Source organism: Astatotilapia calliptera, chromosome 14, assembly GCF_964374335.1.
Source record: "Astatotilapia calliptera chromosome 14, fAstCal68.1, whole genome shotgun sequence".
In the NCBI taxonomy this organism is placed as follows: domain Eukaryota; kingdom Metazoa; phylum Chordata; class Actinopteri; order Cichliformes; family Cichlidae; genus Astatotilapia; species Astatotilapia calliptera.
Window position 1 is genome coordinate 18,377,154 of NC_137435.1, and position 21,903 is coordinate 18,399,056.

Here is a 21,903-nt window from a genome sequence, read left to right on the forward strand (position 1 = left end):
TGAAACTATCATATGATGGACAGTTTTTAGGTATAATATGCACGCATCTATGCGAAAACCTCTTTATTTCTCCAAAAGAGAAAGCTGCAGACAGTGCTGCAGTGACCTATTAATGGCAAACACACTTATTGTGTGTGTTCAGGTGTCGAGCGTCTCTGGCAGTGTGCTAGAGACAATTTTTAAACAGTGGGACTCCCAAGGGAACCTGCAGTGCAGCAGCCAGATCCAGTCATCACGTCCTGTCTACATTGTTCAAACAACAGGTGGAGACGCAGCCGCACACAATGCCTTTTATGTCCTGCACTTTATCGCTTTGCAGCTCTCCCTCTCTTTCTCTCTCTTTTTGAGAACCCTCCCCCTATCTATCTGTCTTCTTCCTGTCTGATTGCAGATGCAGGCTTCCTTGGCCTCCTCAGCGGCCTCCCAAAGGAACTTGAGCGACTGTTTCCTGACACCGCTCAACAGGATTCTCAGAGCTCAGCTGGTGTGCCATAATAAAACAATCTTTTCACATCATGAATACACAAATGAATGCATGAGCAATTTTACCCAAGTAATTGCTGCAATAATGAGGGCACTGCATTGTGGATTTTCAGGGAAACATTATGTCAGTATTAGAAACATCAGTCATGGAGACACAGAAATGGAGAGAGGAGATAAGGCTGATATTAATGGAAAAGGAAGAAGGCCAAGCATAAGTGGCGTTTTGAACCCGACAGCATGTCTCCATTTGGGTGATGTAATACTCTTCACTGTCAGCCCACGTCACTATCCCCAGTATGACATGTAAGCCGGATACTTGTTTCCATGCCCATTTTCTCCTGCCATTTCTCTGTTTGTACATTTTCTCCCAACTCGCTTATTTATGTCTTTCAGTGACAACTTGTACAACACAAACACTGACTTTGACTGGGGCGCATTCAGACAGTTAAAAGAAGAGCTGACATTGTCATGGACTCCTCCTAGCTGCTTTGCTGTGGTCTTTAGCCAGCCGGGAGTATATGTCTTTACACCGAGCAGCCATCAGCACAAACATTTGGTAACAAACTTTACAAAAATACACAGTTAAGCTCAGATGTTTAAGGACTCATCATAGTCATGGTTATTTTGGGGATTTTTAATGATTTCTTTGAACTGATTGTGAAGAGTGGGACTACCTCCAAGGTCTTCAACCTCAGATCAGCAACTAGATGGTTGAAACTTGGACAGAGTCGAGTGCTCCACTGATGACCCCAAACACACATCAGAACTGGGTTTGATATGGATAAGGCAAGCTAACATTAAGCTTCTGCAATGACCTTCCCAAAGCCCCAACCTCCACTCTATTGAACATTTGTAGAATATATTAAAAGCTTGTTCCTGACAGGAAACCAACCAGTCTAAATTAACTATTCTGCCAAGAAGAGAGGTCAAATATCCAGAGGGAAAAATGCCATATGATTGCTGTTGGCTACCAAAAGCTTCAGGTGCAATGAACCAAATAGTAGTGTGGGTATATGTACATATTTGAAGTCTTATGTTGCTTTTGACGCTGTGTGGATTAGAGATAATCCAAAAGAAATTCAAGCTTGTGCACTAGATTCTTTGTTTTTAAAGTCATTAAACATGTATGCTGTACAGTCATTTCACCCTGGAAAGGAACAGTTCAAAGAAATCATTAAAAGCCCAAATTGCCACGACATTTATGCACATGATGAGTGGATGTTAGCTTCTGACCGCAGCTGTATTCTTTAAGCATACCCCATGAAGCTAGTGTTATAAGCAGCTACACCTTGTTAGTAAATAGCTATTAGGTAATCCACGTTTGTTCCATCAAACAAGGAAATTTAAGTCTTCTTCTTCTTTTGGCTGCTCCACTTTCTCTATCCCTTACATCCTCTTCCGTCACATCAACCCTCTGCATGCCCATGTCCATCTCCATCTTGTCTCTAAGATGCTGAACTTAAGCTTTCTCTGTGATGTACTCATTTACAATCCTGTCCCTTCTAGTCACTCCCAACAAAAATCTGAGCAGCTTCACCACCTCCAGCTTGGCCTCCTGCTTCTTTGCCAGTGCCGCTGTCTCCAAAATGTGCATCATAGCAGCTCTCACTACTATCTTGTAAACTCTCTGCTGTCCTTCTGTCATAAATCCACCCTACTTGCACTCTCGTCTTTACCTCTCTTATACAATGTAATGTAGGTAGTTTAAAAACAAATCCCAATCAGTGAAGCCAAACACGATAACTTCCTTGATGTAGCAACAAGTAAATAGTAAGTTCTCTCTCTCTTTCTGCTATGCCACGATACTCTAACTACTTATTTCTCATTATTCAGTATGTACGAGTGATGCCTGCGGGTGGCCAGTGCTATGAGCCTGGCTTTTTCTTCCCTACCATCCCACGTCACGTGACCAGGTTGGGAATCAGTAGGAGACGCAACCTGTTACTCCGGCCAGACTGGCTGGTGACCGTAGGAATAATGTTTGGAGCTGTGGTCATCCTCTGTTTATGTGTGACAATGCTGGTTAGTCTACATACACAAGTATATGTGAAATATAAAAGTATCACTCTAATTGATGAGTCTGTACTATGTAGATCCTGTTTCGTGAATATGGATGGCCAGAGAAGGAGCCAATCAAAGCACGGTACCGCTCGCTGCAGCTGGCCTACCAAATGGATGACTACTCGTCAAAAGGTTCAAGGGTGATCTCACAGAGAAAGACTCATCGAAACCAACAATCGAGAACAACTCAAGGCTCCATTCAGCCAGGTGGAACATTGTAGACGTAAACACTTTGACACTTTACTCATTCGTCGAAACCCTAAAGCCCAATACATTACATAAATAACATGGTTTTCTCCACTTCAACTAATGCACCTGCAGAGTGTACACATATGGCACTTGAATGAACATGAAACGACACACTGACACATTGAGAACCCTTGTAACATCTCATGTAGCACCGGCAATGACCCTAAGGTGAAATTTCCAACCAAACACTGCTGGAAAAACCCCTCTTTACATGCCTGATTTCTCTTTGATAGTAAAATCAAAACAGCCCACATCCAATCCAATCTATTTATAGAGCCCTTATAAAAAACACAGTTTTGACAAAGTGCTTTAAAAAGCACCAAAATACCCCCCAAATCAAGGGGTAGCAATGTAACATGGGCAGACAGATCATTCCACAATAACTGAAAAAGCTTTAGGAACTGCCAGGAACAGCTTGTCCATGGACATCAGTGATCTTTAGGGAACTTATGGAGTTCCCTCAAGACCTTATTACTTCATTTAAAATGAATTCTTATGCCACAAAATGTTACATTTTCATATTAAAATACCTGTTAAAAGGGAGAAATAAGTACCTGCTACATGCTTGTAAAATGTGAAATGTTTAGCAAGGCTTCTGTGTGTCTGTAAATGAACAGTAGAGAGGATGTTGCAAAACATGCTTACGTGTTTCAAAAGATCATATAATGCTATAACCTATCAAAGTTCACCTTGAAATAAGTTGGATGAGTTTTTTATATTGTTGTAATCCTTTTCTTTGTGACGGTGTTTTTTTTTACAGCCTCCACAGACGCCTCGGAGGAGTTCTGGGATTATGAACACCAGGTGGATCTGGAGGCATTCAACAGCAACACCTTTTACAGCCTCCTGCTCAAGCAGAGCCTGTCTGTCACTACACGACTGGGACAGCTCACCACTGAGGTCTGCTGCTGTTAGTTTAAATCAATCACAAAGCATGTCAAATGATAAACGCTTACTCTCTTGTCTCACTCACACACTCATGCTTATTCTCTCAAGAAACACACCAGACAAAAGAGTATTCTCTTTTGCACTCTTAAAATAAAAGCTGCATATTGAATATGCCTATATTATTGGTTTATGAATAGGCAATAAATAATTTAGCCCTCAGGTGTCTTTTTTTTTCTTTTTTAAAATGAAGCTTCTTTGCAGGGAAGAATACAAATGTCTGATTCAGTCTGATTGGAAAACCTAACAGCTCCCGAGTACAAACTTTCAGTAATGCCCCATTGAACAGGACATTTTGTGGAGAATTCACAGCATACATGTGCCATTCTACATCCAGCACGCTTTGGGAACCATCTCTTGCCAAAACAGAATATTTGCTGTAGTGAACATTTGGAAGAGAGAATCTTATTTTTGTGTAATTTGAGAAAGAGCAATTTGGGAATGTTTGGAAAAGTTAAGTTATTAAAAAAGCAAACAGATTTTGGTTACAGCCCTCAGGACAGCTCAGGTGTTAAAGATGTAAGTGGAGATGGAACATTTTGCACTGATGCACTTCTTGCAGCTTGCATTTCTCACTAGTGCTATTTAAATGTGTGGTTGTTGCTTTGGGCTGTCAATAGATTATCTGCTTATGACAAACACTTAATGTTTTCTTTTTGTCTCCAAAATATGTGTTCATCTAGGTAAAAGAGCTATACCAAGGAGTGCTTGGGAAACTGCAAATACTCCATCCGCATATGATCGCTGAGGAAAAGCCGGGGGAAGGTTATGCGATGTTCAGGAGGGAGATTGAACGAGAGGTGGTGCGACGAAAATCTTTGGCCTCACAGCTGAGGACACTACTTGACAGTCAGCTGAAGGTTTACATTTTATTAAGCTGCATATACATGTCAAATTATATTCAAATTTTTAACAAAAGTTTTAATAGCAAGTGTAGCATCAGTTTGAGTAAAGTATATTTAGATAGCATCGCTCAACAAGTATATACTTTCAGATGTAAAATTATTGCATTAGCAAGGTATACATGATCAAGTATGACTGGTTTTCTTCAGGTTCTGAGGCGAGAGCAGCAGGCCCAGTGGAGGATCCACAGTGTGTTCACATCTCGGCTCAGAGAGTGCACCAGACTACTGTCTAAGCTTTATAGTAACAACCAGACTTCCACTGAACTGTTCCAACAAATGTAAAGCTTTCATTTGTTCAGTTATTCAAGTACAGCCATGTGAAAAAGAAAGAGCCAGGTGTGTGTTTACTCAGTACCTCAACAGTGGAGGTCCCAACAAATTCACCCCAGGGTCTGACCAAAAAACCCAGGAGCCACATATCAGACGCTACAGACCTCAAAGTTTATGACAGCACAATTAAAATTTATAGAACTGACTGACTGTCCTTTGGACTGATGAGTCCAAAGTAGTGATGTTTGGACATAATGCTCATCACCATGTTTGGTGGAAACCAAACACAGCATATCAGCACAATCATCTGATACTAACTGTCAAGGACATGGGTGGAGGGGTGATAATTGGGCTTGTTTTGCACCAACAGGATCTAGGCAACTTGCAGTCTTTGAGTAGACTCTAGATGGTAACATAGATGGCTGAAATTGGGTAACATAACAGGACAATGATTTTCAGTGCAGCAGCAAAGGTACAAGAAATTGGATGAAAAAGAAAAGAAGGCGGTGCAGTTAGCAAATCAAAGTCCTTAGTGAAATACAAGGGTGGGACCTTAAAAGAGCTGTCCATCAATGAATACTCAATTATTAATAATCAATTTATTCAGGTTAAAAAGTGATTCTACAAACTTTTGAATTGTGGGATGTATGTCGTTTTCCACATGCATAGAGTCCTGTGAAAACGTTCTTTTTCCACATGACTGTAGTAATGGGGAACCTTAGAGTTTAAGGGTTTAAATTCCCTTGAATATTCATTTTGCTGTCTCCCATCTTCAGTTTGATCCAGAGGTTAACATCACTGGTCGATGAGATGGGAGATCTACTGTCGGCAGAGTGCCACCGTCAGGGGTCTTGGGGCTTGTTGGGCGAAGGTATAGGAGCCAAACTGTTGTGCCCTGATACTGGAACTGTCCTTACCAAAGATGACATCTTTGGTGAGTCAAAACTCTTTCATTTGTTTATCTGCGCCTATGTTTCTTAAAGAAACTACACCATCTGCTGCTTATTAGGTGAACTGCAACATGCAGACAGACTATGGCTGAGAAAAGCTGGGTTAGAATACATTATTGTGTGAATGTGTGTGTGAATGGGTGGATGACTGAATGTAGTGTAAAGTGCTTTGGGGTCCTTAGGGATTAAGTAGCGCGCTATACAAATACAGGCCATTATTAATTTGCTAAATGTTAGATGATGTATCCAATAAATACACTGTATGTTTTTGTTGTAAATCAAACATAACTGTGTAGCCACATAAGGCTGTGGATTTAAATTTACAAACAGTGTGAATGGGTTTAAATGAAAATTTTATTTAGATGATTGATCACAATAATCTCCTCTTCTGCTTAACTCCAGATCCTGATGGGTCCGTCCGTGTCTCTGGGGCTGTTTATTGTGATTCAGTCACAGGCCTCATAAGGCCAAATGCTCACAGCCATGTGCTGCTGAGCAGCGGCCACACGATGGCAGTGCCGCCTAATTTCTTTGTTCATCCACACACCGGTAGAGTTCTGCCCATTGCTGGAAACGTGGCCTATGATCCTGCCAGCTCTACATTAGTTTGCACAGCTGACCATTGTACAGGTATGAATTGGCTGTGGGTTACTGAGGAGGGCAATGCTAAATAAAACAGTCAAAGAAAAAAGATTTCATGTGAACTTAGTTCAGACTTTTTTTTAAAAAAAATAAAGAGCCCAATCAATCAATCTTGTGTTTATGCTCAGAAAACACAAAACACCAATGGCAATCTTTTGTATTTTAGAGATGAATAAATCTAAACTCACCAAGAGTCATTTTTAAAACCGTGCTATTAGAATACAATTACTAAAGAAGAACAGATCATTTGTGTTAAACATGTTACAACCTGACCAAAACATGCTGTTTCTACAAATAGAAAGCCTAATACACTGGGATCCTGGTCATTTCAAGCAGCAATGAACTGAATCAAAATGAATATAACCATTTTATGCTAAAATAGCTCATGGAAAATAACTTATGACACGCATTAAAGATTTCTGAAGAAGGGCTCATATGGTTCATGAAACATGTCTGAGACCTCTGCATTAAAAAGCAATTATGTGCTGTTTTTAAATGATTCCAGATGATAACAGGAAGTGGGATAGTCCTCTCCTTCCTTTCATTCCTTACCCGACCTCCTGCCACTCAGACCAGCCTCTCCCCAGCACTCACCTCAGAGGCCTCCGACCAGGCCAGAGACTGCAGCTGGGGATTCCCATGGCAGACCCTGACAAAGGGGTCCCAGTACCTATTCTGGCAGTAACCATTCACCCCCAAACTGGGTTAGTCTACACTCTGGGAAGAATCCATGTCTGCCCTCTCACCCGCTTACCACAGCCTATACAGATTGGTTATCCTATGCTGGACTCCAGGACAGGGAACATTGTGCTCACCGTCGGGGTGAACTTGGATCCAATCACAGGTTAGAGCTGCTGGAGTTCCCGTTACACTCTAGAGTACATAACTTCAGTCAGACAAACTTGTTCTGTGTGCCTCTGTAGGAGATGTGCTGCCAGTAGGTGGAGTCCTGCTGGGTGAGCCCTTTGTTGAACCACTGAGTGGGCAGATGGTGAGAGTTGGAGGGGCAACCATACAGGCTGGACAACTAGTGCCCCATGCAGGAGGATATCAAACTTTATTAGAAAGCAAGGTGCTTAATTAGACTGATTGCTTTTGGTTGCATTCACATAATAAGTATCGATATGATAAAAAGTAACTGTTTCTATGTAACAAAACAAATGAAACAGATAATAGCAGATGTTTGATTCAAAAATAAAAACATTTTTGGAGTCAGAGTAAGATTTGTGTCTCACAGGTTCTGGCAGCATTGTTCAAAGTACTGAATGTGCTGAAGCCACTAACTGAAGAGTGGGGTTCAGATCAAAGTTTGCAACATGTGCAGTCCCAACCTGGCAGTGACAGAGGGAGTAGTCAACAAGATCATCTTCTCACTGCAGCCAAAGAGCTCCAGCAGGCCTGGGGGAGGAGTTTGCACTGTCAACTACAGCTGCAGACCAGGTTGGAGATCCTGCAGGAGTGGTCCATGGGTCTGCAGCAGGATGGAGGGACTCTGGGTGAGGAAATACTTGAATAGTTTGTTTTGGGCAGTACAAAACAGTTTTTAAAAAAAAAACATTTTTTCTTCTCTCCTTTTTTTTGTTGTTGCTTCTTTCTCTCTTGAGAAGCTCTTATCTTTCACCTTTAGGTGCTCTCTAAACTTTTAGCTTCTCTAAGTTTACTAAAAATACATTTCTCCACATGGAAAAAAAAGTTAGCATTTCAATCTCCTTTTAGCTTTTCATCTTAATCTTTGCTCACCATCTTCCACAAACAGTCTGGTTGCTGAAAGGAAAAATTACGAGGTGTTGGTCTCTTACTCAGCATATTGAAATGCACTTATTACTAACTTCAGAAAATTTAATGAAGTCATTTCTCAGAGAAGAGAGATTCAGACTTGATATTGGAGCAAATATAAATGGTAAGAACGCTGAAATACACAGTTCTGTGCAGAGGCCAAGAACAACCGAAGGTTGCATAAGCATACAGTTTTACTTTTATTTCTACAACCTACACAAGAATGCAAGAACTAATAGTTACTAATTACTGATTACTTCTCCAAGAAAGCAATCCTGTTACTTTACTGATTACTTATTTCCAAAAGTAATTAATTACTTATTACTTAGTTACTTAGATTACTTAGTTTTAATTTTTAACTTTATGCACAATGCATCAAGCAAAAATTAAATTATACGCAACAGTTTTTCACCTGAAGAAATTTGTTTAACATTTAAACCTATTTTCTGCATATTTGAGCATATAAATAATGTTTTGTGTTTATACTCACTCTTTCAAATAGATGCAAGTAAAAGACAGCAAAAAATAAATAAAACCAAAGATTCCACAGCACAAAATCCTGTCACTCTTACATCTAGTTTCACCTGTTTAGCAGGAGTGTGGTGTGGTGCTGCAGCGGTCATGTCAGTGGGGGGATCTGGGGGTTTCTCTGTGAATTTCACATTCCCGTTACAGCGTGCTCGGTGCTTGCTCAGATTTGAAGTTTCCATTTTTTTCTGTAGAAAAAAGTTTTATTCCCACACAGAGTGTACATCAGACACTAATGTTTGTGTCACTTTTTACGGAGTCAAACTCAAAGTAATGTCAGTACTTCCAAGCTTTAAGCGCTGCACGGTCGTACTCTCTACCGTGCTCCATATTATCCATTGGTGATCTACACACGTTTGTTGTTGCCATGGACGTTGCACGCTTGTACGTCATTGTCATGAGACACTCTCACAAACAATCATGGTTTAGTAACGCAGTTACGCAGCCTGTTTATGAGAAAGTAACAGTAATCTAATTACTCGTTACTTGAAAAAGTAATCGGATTACAGAAACACGTTATTGTCCATTAATGATCACAAGATACTGAAAACATAAAACAATCAAAATGCTTATAATTGATGAACATGGTTAAAAAAAATCACCCAAAGTGTAAGTACTGATAAAATGTTGTCATTACTTTTGGTTTTTGTTTAGTAGTCATGGCAACCAAGTTCTGTACATTCAGGAGGCAATTAATGAGTTTTTAATTGAGGCAGGGGAAGAGGCTGTTGAAATATTTGTAGGGATGAGGAGACAAAGACATGTGAAAAGGCCTATATCTTTTAAATATAGATTTATTTCTATTTTGTATTTACTTTTGAAAGTTGATGTAAATAGTAGGGGTGAACGATACACAAAATTCACGGTTGGGTTCGGTTCGATACTTTGGTGTCACGGTTCGATATTTTTTCGATACAAAAAAAATGTTCATGCCTTTTTAATTTGTCATTTATTAAAATTATAAATATATATTTTAACTCAAAAGTACAGTTTTTAAATTTAACCCTAACCCTTGTGCGTGTTTTTTATTTTGACAGCGAATGCGCACCTGCGGACCACTTATGTGCAGCCCCGGTTATATAGCTCATCATATCGCAGCCACAGAAATTCTTTTGTCCATGAAACCATAAAGCTGCACTTTCTCTTTGCCTTATAGTCTGATTTGTCATAACTTTTCCGTTTTGTGGTAAGCTTTTCTTTGGCTGTCACTTCTTCACCCTGACCTGTCTTATTTGGCTCAGCAGAACTAATATATATCCTGCTGCTTTTACACACGCACTCACATAAGCTCAGTGATTCTCTGCGCGATCAACCTCTCACATGTTTAAGCTTGCTGCGGGAGATTTCACTTGTCATGTTTGCATAGTAAGCTAACGATTGATAAGACGATGTCAGAGGAATTGGTGCACAAATTATTGTCACTCACCAATCAGTAATGTCGCTCTCTATACACAGTTTGCGCGATTGCAAAGTGAAAGCAAAAAACAAGCGCCAATTCAAACGCGATTTCAATATGTCACATATTGACAGTGGCTCACCGATGCCAATGACATAATTACCCAGCTACATTTCCGAAAGAATGCAAAAGCATTGACATATATTTTTCCTTCCTACGATAGCCCGACAGGCAGGGCAGAGATAGATTTTGGTAGCCCGACTGGAAAAATCGCTAGCCCCAGGACGTCGGGCTAGCGATATTGCGAGCCCTGTATCTGATTGAGGAATCACTCATCTTTGGAAAAGAGAGTTTATTACAGAGAAATGGCTCTTTCCAAAATAAAAGCTATACTATACGCTTCTTCTGGGGTATATTCTCAGCAGCATATTAAACATATCAGGTCCCCTTAAGGAGAATCATGTGCTAACGGCTATCTAAATGACTCGGGTAAAGTTTGTAGCATGCATGCTTGTTGTTTTTGTCTGCTTCCACTTGTCTTTGCACTAGGATGATGTCGGCGTAAATGTGCAGTCATATTCGTTGTGTTCCCACTAGTGCTGTCAGCGTAAATCTCGTTGAAATGACCTTAACGCCACAACACGGCAAATCTCCGTTAACGAGCTACCGCGGATCGCCCCGTGCATGGGGCTGGACGGCCAACACGTTAACGAGCTAACTGCGCTAACACACCAGTTCCCACCCATGTAATTGAGCATTGTGTGGCACATCCAACATACTGTTTTACTTTAGTCCATGACGCGCTTACCTTCAGGGTCATACGTCACATGAAAACCAAAATAATTCCAAACGCCAGATCTGAATGAGGGTGGGGGAGGTTCAATTTGCCATGTTGCAAGGAGAGCTTAACTTCTGTCTCGCTAGCTTGCCCTGCGCTCTTCCTTCTGACGATGCTGTCTGTGTTGAGCGCTCAGTGGATCTGCGCTCGACAGTGCAGCCTAGGCGGAGTAGTCAAACGCAGATTCACTGAGCGCTCAACACAGACAGCATTGTCAGAAGGAAAGTTGATAAAATAAATTACAAATTTTGTATTGTTCGATACATATGCGTACCGAACCGAAAGCACTGTATCGAATGGTTCAATATCGATACGAATATCGTTGCACCCCTAGTAAATAACTTAAGTTACAATCAAAGCAATACCTATGTTTGTTTGTAGGGGGCTTAATGTGATCCATCAGGGAGTCAGCAAAACACAGGATTTATTTCCTGATATAATTAAGCTGCAGAAAATTTCTGAGACATTCTGTTTTTGATATAATCTTGTGAGTCATTTAGTGATCTCAGCATGCTAAGGTCACAGGCTCTAACACCCAGCTGCACCAGAGTATCGTTAGCGTAGCAGTGCAGAGAAATACCTGATAATTGCATGTCAGGGGAAAATGAAACTGAGAGATAAAGTGGGAGCAAATACAAAGAAGATTTACATAAACTGTAAATGTGAAAACAAGTCAAAGTATATTTAGGCTCCACAGCTTGGATTTCCCCAAGTGTGCAAAATGAAACTCATGAGCTAACCTACTTTTAAGACTGAGGTCAAAATCACCAAAGCAGAAAAGTGTTGCACATTAGTAGAAGTAGAACAAAGTACAAAGTAGTACAAAGTAATTAGAAATAGCTGATTGGTAACCAGAGAGAGCGTTAGGCCAAAAACCAAAAGGCAGCCTTTGTGAGGGAGTTAAACAGTTTCCTGCACAATAGGAAACTACACGTATTAAGAAGTCCCAGAAAGGCTTTGCATAGAGTTTTGACGTTTACATGTTAATCTTTGAATTCAGATGTTTTTCAGTCCCACACTCACAGCTCCATAAAATGAAGCACCTACAAAAATGCTAATAAAAGAATGGGATTTTATAAAGAGTTCACTGAATTTGAGTAGTTTACATTAACGGGTTGCAACAAGACATTTCTTCCCCCCTAGACATGACAAACTGTAAGTGGCATTAGTGTACCACAACCACAACAACACAGTCATGAAGAGTCAGACCATGTCAACTTACAGAACGAGGTCTTTAAGTGGTGAGCTACTTACTGCTCGCTCAATAACTGCACAGCGCCAAACCTTCTCTGACATTAACATCAGCACAGAAACTGTGCACTGGGAACTTTATGGCATGGATTTCAATATCGATAAATAGTTGTGGTCAGAAGTTTATATAAACTTTCGAATAACATGGTACTTAGGCATTTTTAATTATTTTTTTCAATTTTTCCTTTTCCACAGTGGAACTATTATACAGCATACATTTTTAATAACTTTAAAAACCAAGAATTGGCCTTTGACATCCACACATTGTCAAAAATGTATTCAGGCTCAAATATATACATATTCCCTCGTGTTTCAACCACCTAGCTGTTGATTTAAGGTGAAGTTAAAGAATTTGAAGTAACCATCCTTCAATATTTCATCCACTTTGCGCAATGTACCAGTACCACTGGCAGCAAAACAACCCCACAGCATGATGCTACCACCACTGTGACTGACTGGAAACAGTTATGCTGGTGTCCCAGAAGTTTCCAGTTCATGGCTGAGTTTGGTTGAGCTTTTGTGGTTCCTGAACAAACCAATTTCCTCTGGGTGGAGCTGTTTTATTTCCTCTTATGTACAATTGTTTGTGTCTACAGTTGTTGAAGTCTTGGAATCTACAGCTGCTGTAGATATAAACTGTAGATTTATATATAAACTTATATAAATCTACAGTTTTTTTGTAGATCTTCAGTGAGTTTCTTTGACTTTCCCATTGTAGTTGCCACAACTGCAGTGTTTGACCTTTTTTCCTTGATAATCATTAAGGTGATTAGGTTCACTTCTCATGATGTTTAACATGTTTTGTAAGATGTTTCGAGAAATCATGATCATGTTTCATTTAAAAAAGGTTTTGTCTGCATTTATGTGTAATGAATGTAAAAATTCATTCTTTTTAACACTGGTTAAAAAGCCTTGATAGAAATATGTTAGTTGACAGAACTTGAATGATTGCATTTGTTTCTTCTTCTATAACACGCTTCTGTTTTGTTCATACCAGGAGAGATGCCTCTGCCAGGTTCAGATATATGTGTACCGGCTTTGCTAGGGGTGGAGTATCCTGATCCTTTAGGATCTGGCCTTAGTGTACCGATCCTGGGATTTCAGATTGATCTTGTTTCTGGGAAAACAATACCACTGGCAGGGACCATGGAGGACCCAAATGGAAAAGGTATTGTGAAAACATGCTTTTGATATATAGTATAAAACCTAATCTTGTCTAATTGGCTTTTCACTAGCTAGGACCGCATCCTAATTTAGATTTGATAGCATGTCTAGGAGATAATGGCAGGTGGCGTGAGTATGAACTGAGGCTGCAGTTTGGGGAAGGCTTCAGAGGAGACTGGCAGCAGCTCCCGGGCCTGGCGGCAATTAAATTCAGTTAAACATTACAGAATTGTGGAAGTTCTGCTTACTGATGCTGTTATACTTCACAGGACTGGTGGCGATCCGTTATGGATCTCAGACTGTTGACCCAGTGACAGGGCTGTTGGCCCCAGTCGTCGGGGCAAGGCTGGATGCATCTAGAAAAAATGTTGTGCCAGTTACATCTTCCTACTGGTTAATGATTAGAGAGCAAACTGACAGTGTGCAGGTAACAGATAGATGTTTTCACAAATGCCCCCCTCTTCTGATGTGATATCTGATATGATATATATATTTTTGTTTCTTCCTGCCAGGTGGAGGCACTTCAAAGAGAGGTGTGTGTGCGAAACGGTTACTGGCAGCAGCAGAGGCAGCGGGAGGAAGATATTCTAACTGATCTGGACTCGACTCTGTCCCAGTGTTTCTTTAGAGTCACAGACGTAAACTCTTATCAGGTCAGCAGGAGCGGTTTCCTTTCTGGTTCTAAATATCTTATAGAGCCTTAACTCGAAGTATAGGGGCGACTGTGGCTCAGGGGGTTGGGAAGCGCATCTGTAACCAGAAGGTCGCCGGTTCGATCCCCGGGCTCTCTGTCCTGGTCGTTGTGTCCTTGGGCAAGACACTTTAGCCTACTGCCTACATGGTGTTGGCCAGAGGGGCTGATGGTGTGAAATGGCAGCCTCGCCTCTGTCAGTCTGCCCCAGGGCAGCTGTGGCTACAACTGTAGCTGCCTCCACCAGTGTGTGAATGTGAGAGTGACTGAATAGTGACATTGTAAAGCGCTTTGGGTGCCTTGAAAAGCGCTATATAAATCCAATCCATTATTATTATAGAGCAAGAAATTCAAAGGGGTTGAGCTGTTTTAACATTTACAAATAATGCAAATGAATCGGGAGCAAACACTGGAAAATAAAGTTTTCAATTTCTTTCCTTGCACTGCAAGTGAAAATGTTGTTCCTCCTCAATGTTCCTCTACATGAAGATATGAAAGTGTGTGTCTGTTCTCTGCACCTTAGAATGGGGATATGTTCATGCATTTGGCTTTTTAGTGTCATTGTGCAAATATGTGCATCTTTTTCTCATTCACAGTGTCTGTACTCTGTTTCAGGCCCAGTGGTCTGGGAAGCAGCTGAGGGAAGCAGCCATGGAGCTGCAGGATTCAGCACAGACAGAGGCCCAGAGGAGAGCAGCTCAGCACTCCCGCTTGGCTCTGATCCTGCCTCCACTTGTTCTGCACATCCTCACGTTAGGTCAGTTATTTGGCAAGCTGGTAGGAGTGAATGAAAGCACGAAGGAAATTATAGTCATGACCTGCAGTGCACTTATATTCATAGCTTTCCAAAGGAGAGTGGTTTCTTGCCAGTGTCTCACAGCACACTAATTAATTAAAATATTATTTTTCTTTTTATTTGGTTTGGCAGGCATTTAAGCTTATGTTTCTCCATCTGTGGGAACAGGTGACGAGGAGGAATGGGATCAGCAGTGTGTTTGGCATTCAGAGCTCCTCTCTGGCCTTGATAAATTGGACATGTATATGGATCAGCTGCAGGAGGAACAGGAAAAATGGATGGCACAGGCAGGAGATTGGTCAACAAACATTCATGCTACAGTAAGAACAGTTGCTTTATGGTTTATTGCTATCACTTCAGCTGTGTAAATGAGTGACACCGTTAGGCCACTTCCTCTTTTATGCCAGCAGTAAAAAATGTATGGTATAGAGAGGTTTGGAACGTCTTGTAGTTAAACTTTAACGCCAGCTCTTTGCTGTGAAAAGCACTCTCTAACACTGTAAATAACAAGGCTGTCATTATTTTTCCTGCAGGACAGAGAGCTGGGACAGAGAGAGCTGGTGGAGCAGTGTTGTTCCAGACAGACTGAATTGGAGGCCACTCTTAATCCACTTCACTTTGTCAGACACCTTTCGCTGCTCCGTGCAGACACTGCTCAGGTGAATAAAGAACACTGAATATAAATAAACCCCTTAAAAGAAATAAAAATAGCAGAAAACAGAACAGATATTTTTATCTTTTATTTTGCTCTCTGTTTTGTTTGAACCTTTAGTAAACAGCCAAAGTGAGGTGAAAGCAAGCTTAATCTCATCACCATCAAAGTTATGGCTTTGCTGGTAGAGTTTGCAACTCATAAACTTTCAAATCAATTCTGATAAATCTTTGATAAAACTTTGTAGGAGTGTATAGTGGGGTCATTTTAACAATCCTTCTAGGTCTTCAAGGTAAACTAGAAGGTAAAAGTAAGACAGTGAGGTGCCTTGGTTTAAGATTGGACTCTTGTTGTATAAATGCTTGGATTGCGTAACAGTTATCTTTTTCTGCTCGACTGTCTAGGCTGTACTGTGTGGGAAGTTTTGGTTCAAGGAATATGGCCTGGTGCAGTACAGTGGATACCAACCGAATGTGAAGATCATGGGTTTGCTTCAGCAGAAGGCTTTGCCTCTGCTCGAGAGACTGAACCAGCTCCTTGAAGAAAAACAGCCAGCTGGATTCTCCTCCAACACATGCAATCAGCACATCTCTGGTACATAATATATACTACAGATTGCCCTGAAGAAAGCACAGTTTCCAGTTAAATAAAGGCAATTTTTGGCTTTTCTCCATGCCATTGGATGTGCCAGCTTAAGATGTTTGTATATAAAGTCTTTGCATAAAACAGAAAAACCATCCATGCACTCACAAATATATGAGTTAAGTACTGGGCCCCAAAAAAATATAAGGACACAAAAAAGCATACTGCAGAACTCAACTTATCAACTTATTTCCTGTATCTTAGCAGTGCGTGACATTTTGAGCACACCTGCTTTTCATCATCTTAAATCAGGGATCTTAAATCACCTGTGACTGGTCACATGACCACAACCCAAGACAATCAATCATGACAATCTCCAGAGCTCATGTTTATTTTAACTCCCACATTTTAAAAATGTTCTACAAAACAACAGAGGCCTTTGAGACAGCCTTATTTCTCTGTAGTACGTTGAACTTAACAAGCAATGAAATCAACATTTTATGTTAATAACAATAATAACAAATAATATTTCTGCATTTCAAACACTCAAGGACATTTCCAAGACATAGAAATTGACACCTTTAATAATAACACAGCAAAAGTTAAAAATAAAACAATCGTACCGTGGGACTAGACCAAACTAGATGATATAAAGTACAGTTAGGCCGATGGGGTTCTTTTTTCGACAGTGTAATAGTTTTTGTAATTTTGCCTTGCCAATTTTGAATTGAATAATTATTTTATTACTTTATTATTACTTTTGATTGGAAAACTAAATATTAAATATATTTATATAAAAGTTTTAAATATCAGTTTTTAATACTTGAATACTTGATGAAAGTCTTCTGCTCTGTATTTGCATCTCTTAACGGTAGAATTTGATACTGATACATCTACCTCCTGCTACATATCGCTGTTTGACCTGTTTTTTTAATAACCATGGAAATAATTCTCTCATCATTCACTTTAGTTGTCTTTTGTTGGGGTTCTGGCCTTTTGGTGTTGCTGAGCTGACCAGTGTGTTCTTTTTTTCTAAATAATGTACCAGATTATTGATTTGGGCACTCTTAAAGTTTTTACTGCCTCTGTGAGAATTTCTTTTGTTTTTTTTAGTTTCTTCTCTAATGCTGGTCCCCTTGCATCATCTGTTTGGAACCGACAGTTAGGGAATAGCAGGCCTCACATGACCTGGAGTGGGGTGGGGGCAAGCCATGTACAAAAATTGCTTTAATTCTTAAATAACTAAAACTATACTTTTGTTAATCCTGATCCTTTAGTTTAAAAATCCTCTGTGATGGCGTACAGTGGGAAAATTATGAAAGCTGTGTCATAATTCAAAAATGTACAGACTTCTAAAGTTAGATTTTTAATGTTTTAGGTTTGTCAACAAAGCAGGCATATGGTTTGGAGAGTGCATCTAGAGTCTGGACAGCCTCCGTGCCTGTCGTGAAAGGTATGTGCCATATGAGTGTATATGTAGAAATAATGCATATAAGCATACAAATATGTTCAATATGCCAAAAAGCACATTAAAGCATTTAAAGCAGTGAAACAAATGTACCTGCTGGCTAAGTCTCGGAGTAATCTTTGCCCCAAAAGAGAAAACACTAAGATAATAAAATGTGTATTGAGCAAACAACATATTGTGTAGGTCACTTGTCATGGTTTCCCCTTCGATTTTGTATTTATTTTATTTAATTTTTTATTTTAAGCCTATGTATATGGTATGGATGTCATGAGATGCTGTGCAGCAGGTAGGAGTTGGACCAAAACGCAAGACTCGAAACTAAATACATGAAAACAAAACCTAAAACTGGAAACTGAGAACAAGGAACTAGGAACAAAAACAAGAACCAGGACAAGGAGCTAGGGAGAAAGCTTGAAAACACAAGGAACAATGGAGAACACACAGCAATGTGGGAGGGTGTGACAACAGAGAAAGACAAAAGACTAACCCTAACTGAATACACTGAACAAGGAACTATCAAAACAAAACAGGAAACATGAGACACACACAATAAGACACAGAACAGAACAGAGGGCGCGAGAGACAAACATGGGTCATTCTATTTAAACATTTTATGTCCAGGGTTAGGAACGATACACAACCCCCCCGATGCTTTCATAGCAATACCATACAATGCACGAGGAAAAACAACTAATTAAAACCTAAGGAGTTTTAAAGAAGAGAACAAATAGTCTTAATTCCTGTGACTGTATTTGATTGCTGTGTCCAAATATTAACTTGGGGTATTTCTATGAAGCAAGTTTAGTTTACCAGATCCTTATCAGGCGTCCCTTACCCGAACATCAGCAATGTGTTCACACAAAGGTGAAGTCAACTGAGGGTTTATCAGTAATTTTTGTGGCCTTTTCATCTTCGCTAATAATATTCTTGCTTTTTTAGTCAGGATTTCATTTTTGCTTTCTTTCACACCCTGAGATAATGTGCAAGCAACTTGCATATTAAACCTCTGCAGCGTAAATACATGGTTTAACACGTTTCTTTGTGCGTTCTCAAAGGAATCTCAACCCAGTCTTTCAGGGAGACTGGGAACATTGCTCAATCTCAGGACACCGGGCTACAAGCCAGCTCGGCAGTGACACACAACTCGCAGAGACAAACTGGATCTTCTGGCATTCACTCCCAGGGTGAGACAGAGCACACATACTGATCTCATACTACACAGATCAGAGAATGCTAACAACTTCCTTTTAAAATTTTCAGTCAGAAGGTGAATTAAAAATAGTCACAAAATAATAACAATTATGTTTTAATTTACTCATACAGAGAGCCAGCATATGAAAGAATCCACTCAGTCGACACACATCACTGTTCCCAAAGTTCCAGGTATTTATGATATGATGCCATAATAGGACAGTTTAAATGTTCAAGGGATAAGACATACCAACTGTCATCCATTCTTTGTTTCTTAGAGGAGGAGTGGACAAGGCTGCTGGAGCTCTCTCCTCTGTTCCAGCTGTTGAAGGGTGTGGAGCTGCAGCTAAAGGGTTGGGCCTCCAAGGCAGGGCTTCTTGCAGGAGAGCTAGCGAGTAAGTTGGAAAGATTTGAGTTCTTTGTTTCGATTACAGTCACCAACTGTATGCAGCAGCTCACATTAGGACACTTTTAGATAGCATAATCATTAACTGTAATTTATAGACATTCAAGCATTGAAGAGATGAAAGCTAATCTTTAACTGACCTGATTTTAATCAGAAAGGTAAACTCTATAAATGAAGTTTTTATGCATGTGTGCGTGGCTCAGGTGGTAGCTAGATATTTTTAGATGAATCAACCATCATGTTTGAAGAATAAGATGTGCAGATCATTTGGATCATTGCTGTGCATCTAGCTAGTGTGTCACATATTTTATCTAAAATGTTACAGATAATGTGACTCGGGTAGGTTGATATTAAACAGTTGATAGGATTTCATCAATGCCCACATGTGTTTTAGTTGCTGTTTAATGGAGCCCAGGTGGGAGAGATTTTCTCCATATGTTAGTGTGTTTGGCTTCTAGGACAACACCATTTAATTAAGAAACTGCCATCAGACCTCTTTTGCAGAAACATTGTGACATCAAAATTGATATTGTTATAACTATAAAGAAACTCTAAACAATTTTATTATTCTATAACCTTTTATTTAAGATCATAAAACAAAGCTTGTTGTATTTACATCAAGGTTAGCTAGCTGTTAGCTAACAACAGCTGTGTTTCTGTGGAAAAGCTTGGGTTGTTCTATCAAGTTGATAATCACCTTCATGTAACTGACAGATAACAGAAGTATATCATGGATATCAAACTCGGTTCATAGTGCAGCGCCTAGCTGAGCTTCTTTACTATGGTGCCAGTCAACAGATGGCATTGCATGATAACATCCTAAAGAGGATCTGAGACTTAGAACTGCGAAGTACAGGAGTGCATTACAGGAGGACAGGCAAAGACAAAAGAAGATCACAGACTGTAGTACAATAAGTACATTTAGTGAATAATAACATACATTAGGTAAAATGGATCACAGGACTATACTAGAAGAAGGAAGTGTATTTGCTAATACCAGAAGGGACATGCGCATGGCGATGCTTGACACACACATACCTACATAAAGTCAAGTGCAACCCAAAGTAACCATTGAGGTACAAATGGAGGTTACCACATAAGCACAGCTATGTGCGTTAGTACCAGCTTACAATACTTATTTCTGAAAATGCAGTATCTCTATCCTAACCACTGTGACAAGCTGCTGATGTGTGTGTTATTGGTTAGGAGGAGGGGTGGTCGGTATGCGCATTTGTAAAAGACACTATAGTACTTATTTCTGAAAACAAATGATCATAAATACTACGTCAAGATCTGTTTGTGTATGTGGGCTTGGAAGAAATATAGCGTGAGAAAAGGCAATGGGTGCGAACTCAAAGAGGCAGGTGTGAAAACATCTGCATACAAGAATAGGTAGCTGCAGGCCCCTCTGTACTGACAACAGGAAATGGCACTGCCACCAAGATCAGACAAGTGGATTTTAAAGAAAGGAGGACAGGAAATGCAAAAAGAGAGATGATGACGACATTACATCACCTATCGGGTTCTGTAAGGACAACTATATGTTTCCAGCATTATGTTATAATAAATATGTGTTTAAGTTTCTAAGTTCATTACTTAAACAGTGTTTTGTGATTGATAATATTGTACTTTCTGCTCGCCTACATTTTTAAGTTTTTGTTACTGGCTGTGTTGCAATTTAGATTATTAATTTTGAATATAAATCAGATAATAAGTCTGTTAGAATCCTCTGGATTTAAACATGCATTTGATTATAATATAATATAATATAATATAATATAATATAATATAATATAATATAATTGGAAATAGGTAGTTCTACACAATGATCATTTTTATATTGTTTTGATGTTCGTTGTATATTCAAGGAATAAATAATATTTAAAACAGTAATTAGTTATATCGGTGGACAGTTATATGAAAAAAGTAAAATTCATTCTTACACTCTGTTTTTGCTGTCATGTGTTTAAAAACTAGCTGCCATGGTTTAGGTTTTAAATGTTGTATCTGAAGAAACCACAACGTTTCAGTAGAAATGTTTGGCTATGATGCACAGCACTGTGTTCGATGAAAACCAAACACAGGTGGTGGGAGTATGATTCGTCCTCATATTGTGCTCAGAAGACTTGGGTTTCTTGCAGTCGCTAAGTCGACCATGAACTCTGTATACTGTGTACTGTTGTTTTCGTTACTCATAAAAGATAAAGTATTACACATGAGCATTGCCAGACCCTACAATATGAACTTCTGCAGGCCACGAATGAATTTCTCTGACCAAATGATTAGAAACAGACTTCATGAGGGTGCCCTGAGGGTCCTGTTGTCCCAGTGTTCACAGTCCTGCACCGTGGACCTTGACTGGCATTTGCAATACAATAGCTGAATTGGCAGGGCACCAAGAAAGACCCGGAGCATGAAGACAGACATGAGAGGCCGTGGAGAACGTTATGCTGCTTGTACCCCCACTTGCACCCTAATCTAAATCCAATACAACACCTCTGGGAGATTATGTTTCAGTTCGTGTGATGCTATCATGTTGCACCTTAGACTGCCCAGAGGCTTTGTAATGCCGTAGGCCAGATCTGGTAGGAAATAACCCAGGACACCTTATAAGGAGCATGCCCTCATGTTGTCAGCCATGCATACAAACACATGGGGG

The 21,903-nt window shown here is 39.9% G+C and overlaps 1 protein-coding gene across 3 annotated transcripts in view; it reads left to right on the top strand.

Moving 5' to 3' along the window:
- Positions 1-21,903, top strand: part of LOC113036758 (uncharacterized) — a 29,599-nt gene that overhangs the window by 329 nt on the left and 7,367 nt on the right. For all 3 annotated transcript variants that reach the window (XM_080288712.1, XM_080288713.1, XM_026193222.2), the window contains exons 2-26: positions 143-263; positions 392-484; positions 597-786; positions 877-1,039; positions 2,317-2,505; positions 2,577-2,751; positions 3,554-3,693; positions 4,422-4,598; positions 4,791-4,921; positions 5,690-5,847; positions 6,266-6,493; positions 7,011-7,349; positions 7,429-7,577; positions 7,743-8,001; positions 13,292-13,462; positions 13,728-13,885; positions 13,971-14,111; positions 14,765-14,906; positions 15,114-15,265; positions 15,479-15,604; positions 16,002-16,191; positions 17,558-17,632; positions 18,703-18,831; positions 18,971-19,030; positions 19,117-19,233. In XM_080288712.1, coding sequence (XP_080144838.1) covers positions 143-263; positions 392-484; positions 597-786; positions 877-1,039; positions 2,317-2,505; positions 2,577-2,751; positions 3,554-3,693; positions 4,422-4,598; positions 4,791-4,921; positions 5,690-5,847; positions 6,266-6,493; positions 7,011-7,349; positions 7,429-7,577; positions 7,743-8,001; positions 13,292-13,462; positions 13,728-13,885; positions 13,971-14,111; positions 14,765-14,906; positions 15,114-15,265; positions 15,479-15,604; positions 16,002-16,191; positions 17,558-17,632; positions 18,703-18,831; positions 18,971-19,030; positions 19,117-19,233 — 3,973 coding nt within the window. The remainder of the gene's footprint in view (positions 1-142; positions 264-391; positions 485-596; positions 787-876; positions 1,040-2,316; positions 2,506-2,576; positions 2,752-3,553; positions 3,694-4,421; positions 4,599-4,790; positions 4,922-5,689; positions 5,848-6,265; positions 6,494-7,010; positions 7,350-7,428; positions 7,578-7,742; positions 8,002-13,291; positions 13,463-13,727; positions 13,886-13,970; positions 14,112-14,764; positions 14,907-15,113; positions 15,266-15,478; positions 15,605-16,001; positions 16,192-17,557; positions 17,633-18,702; positions 18,832-18,970; positions 19,031-19,116; positions 19,234-21,903) is intronic.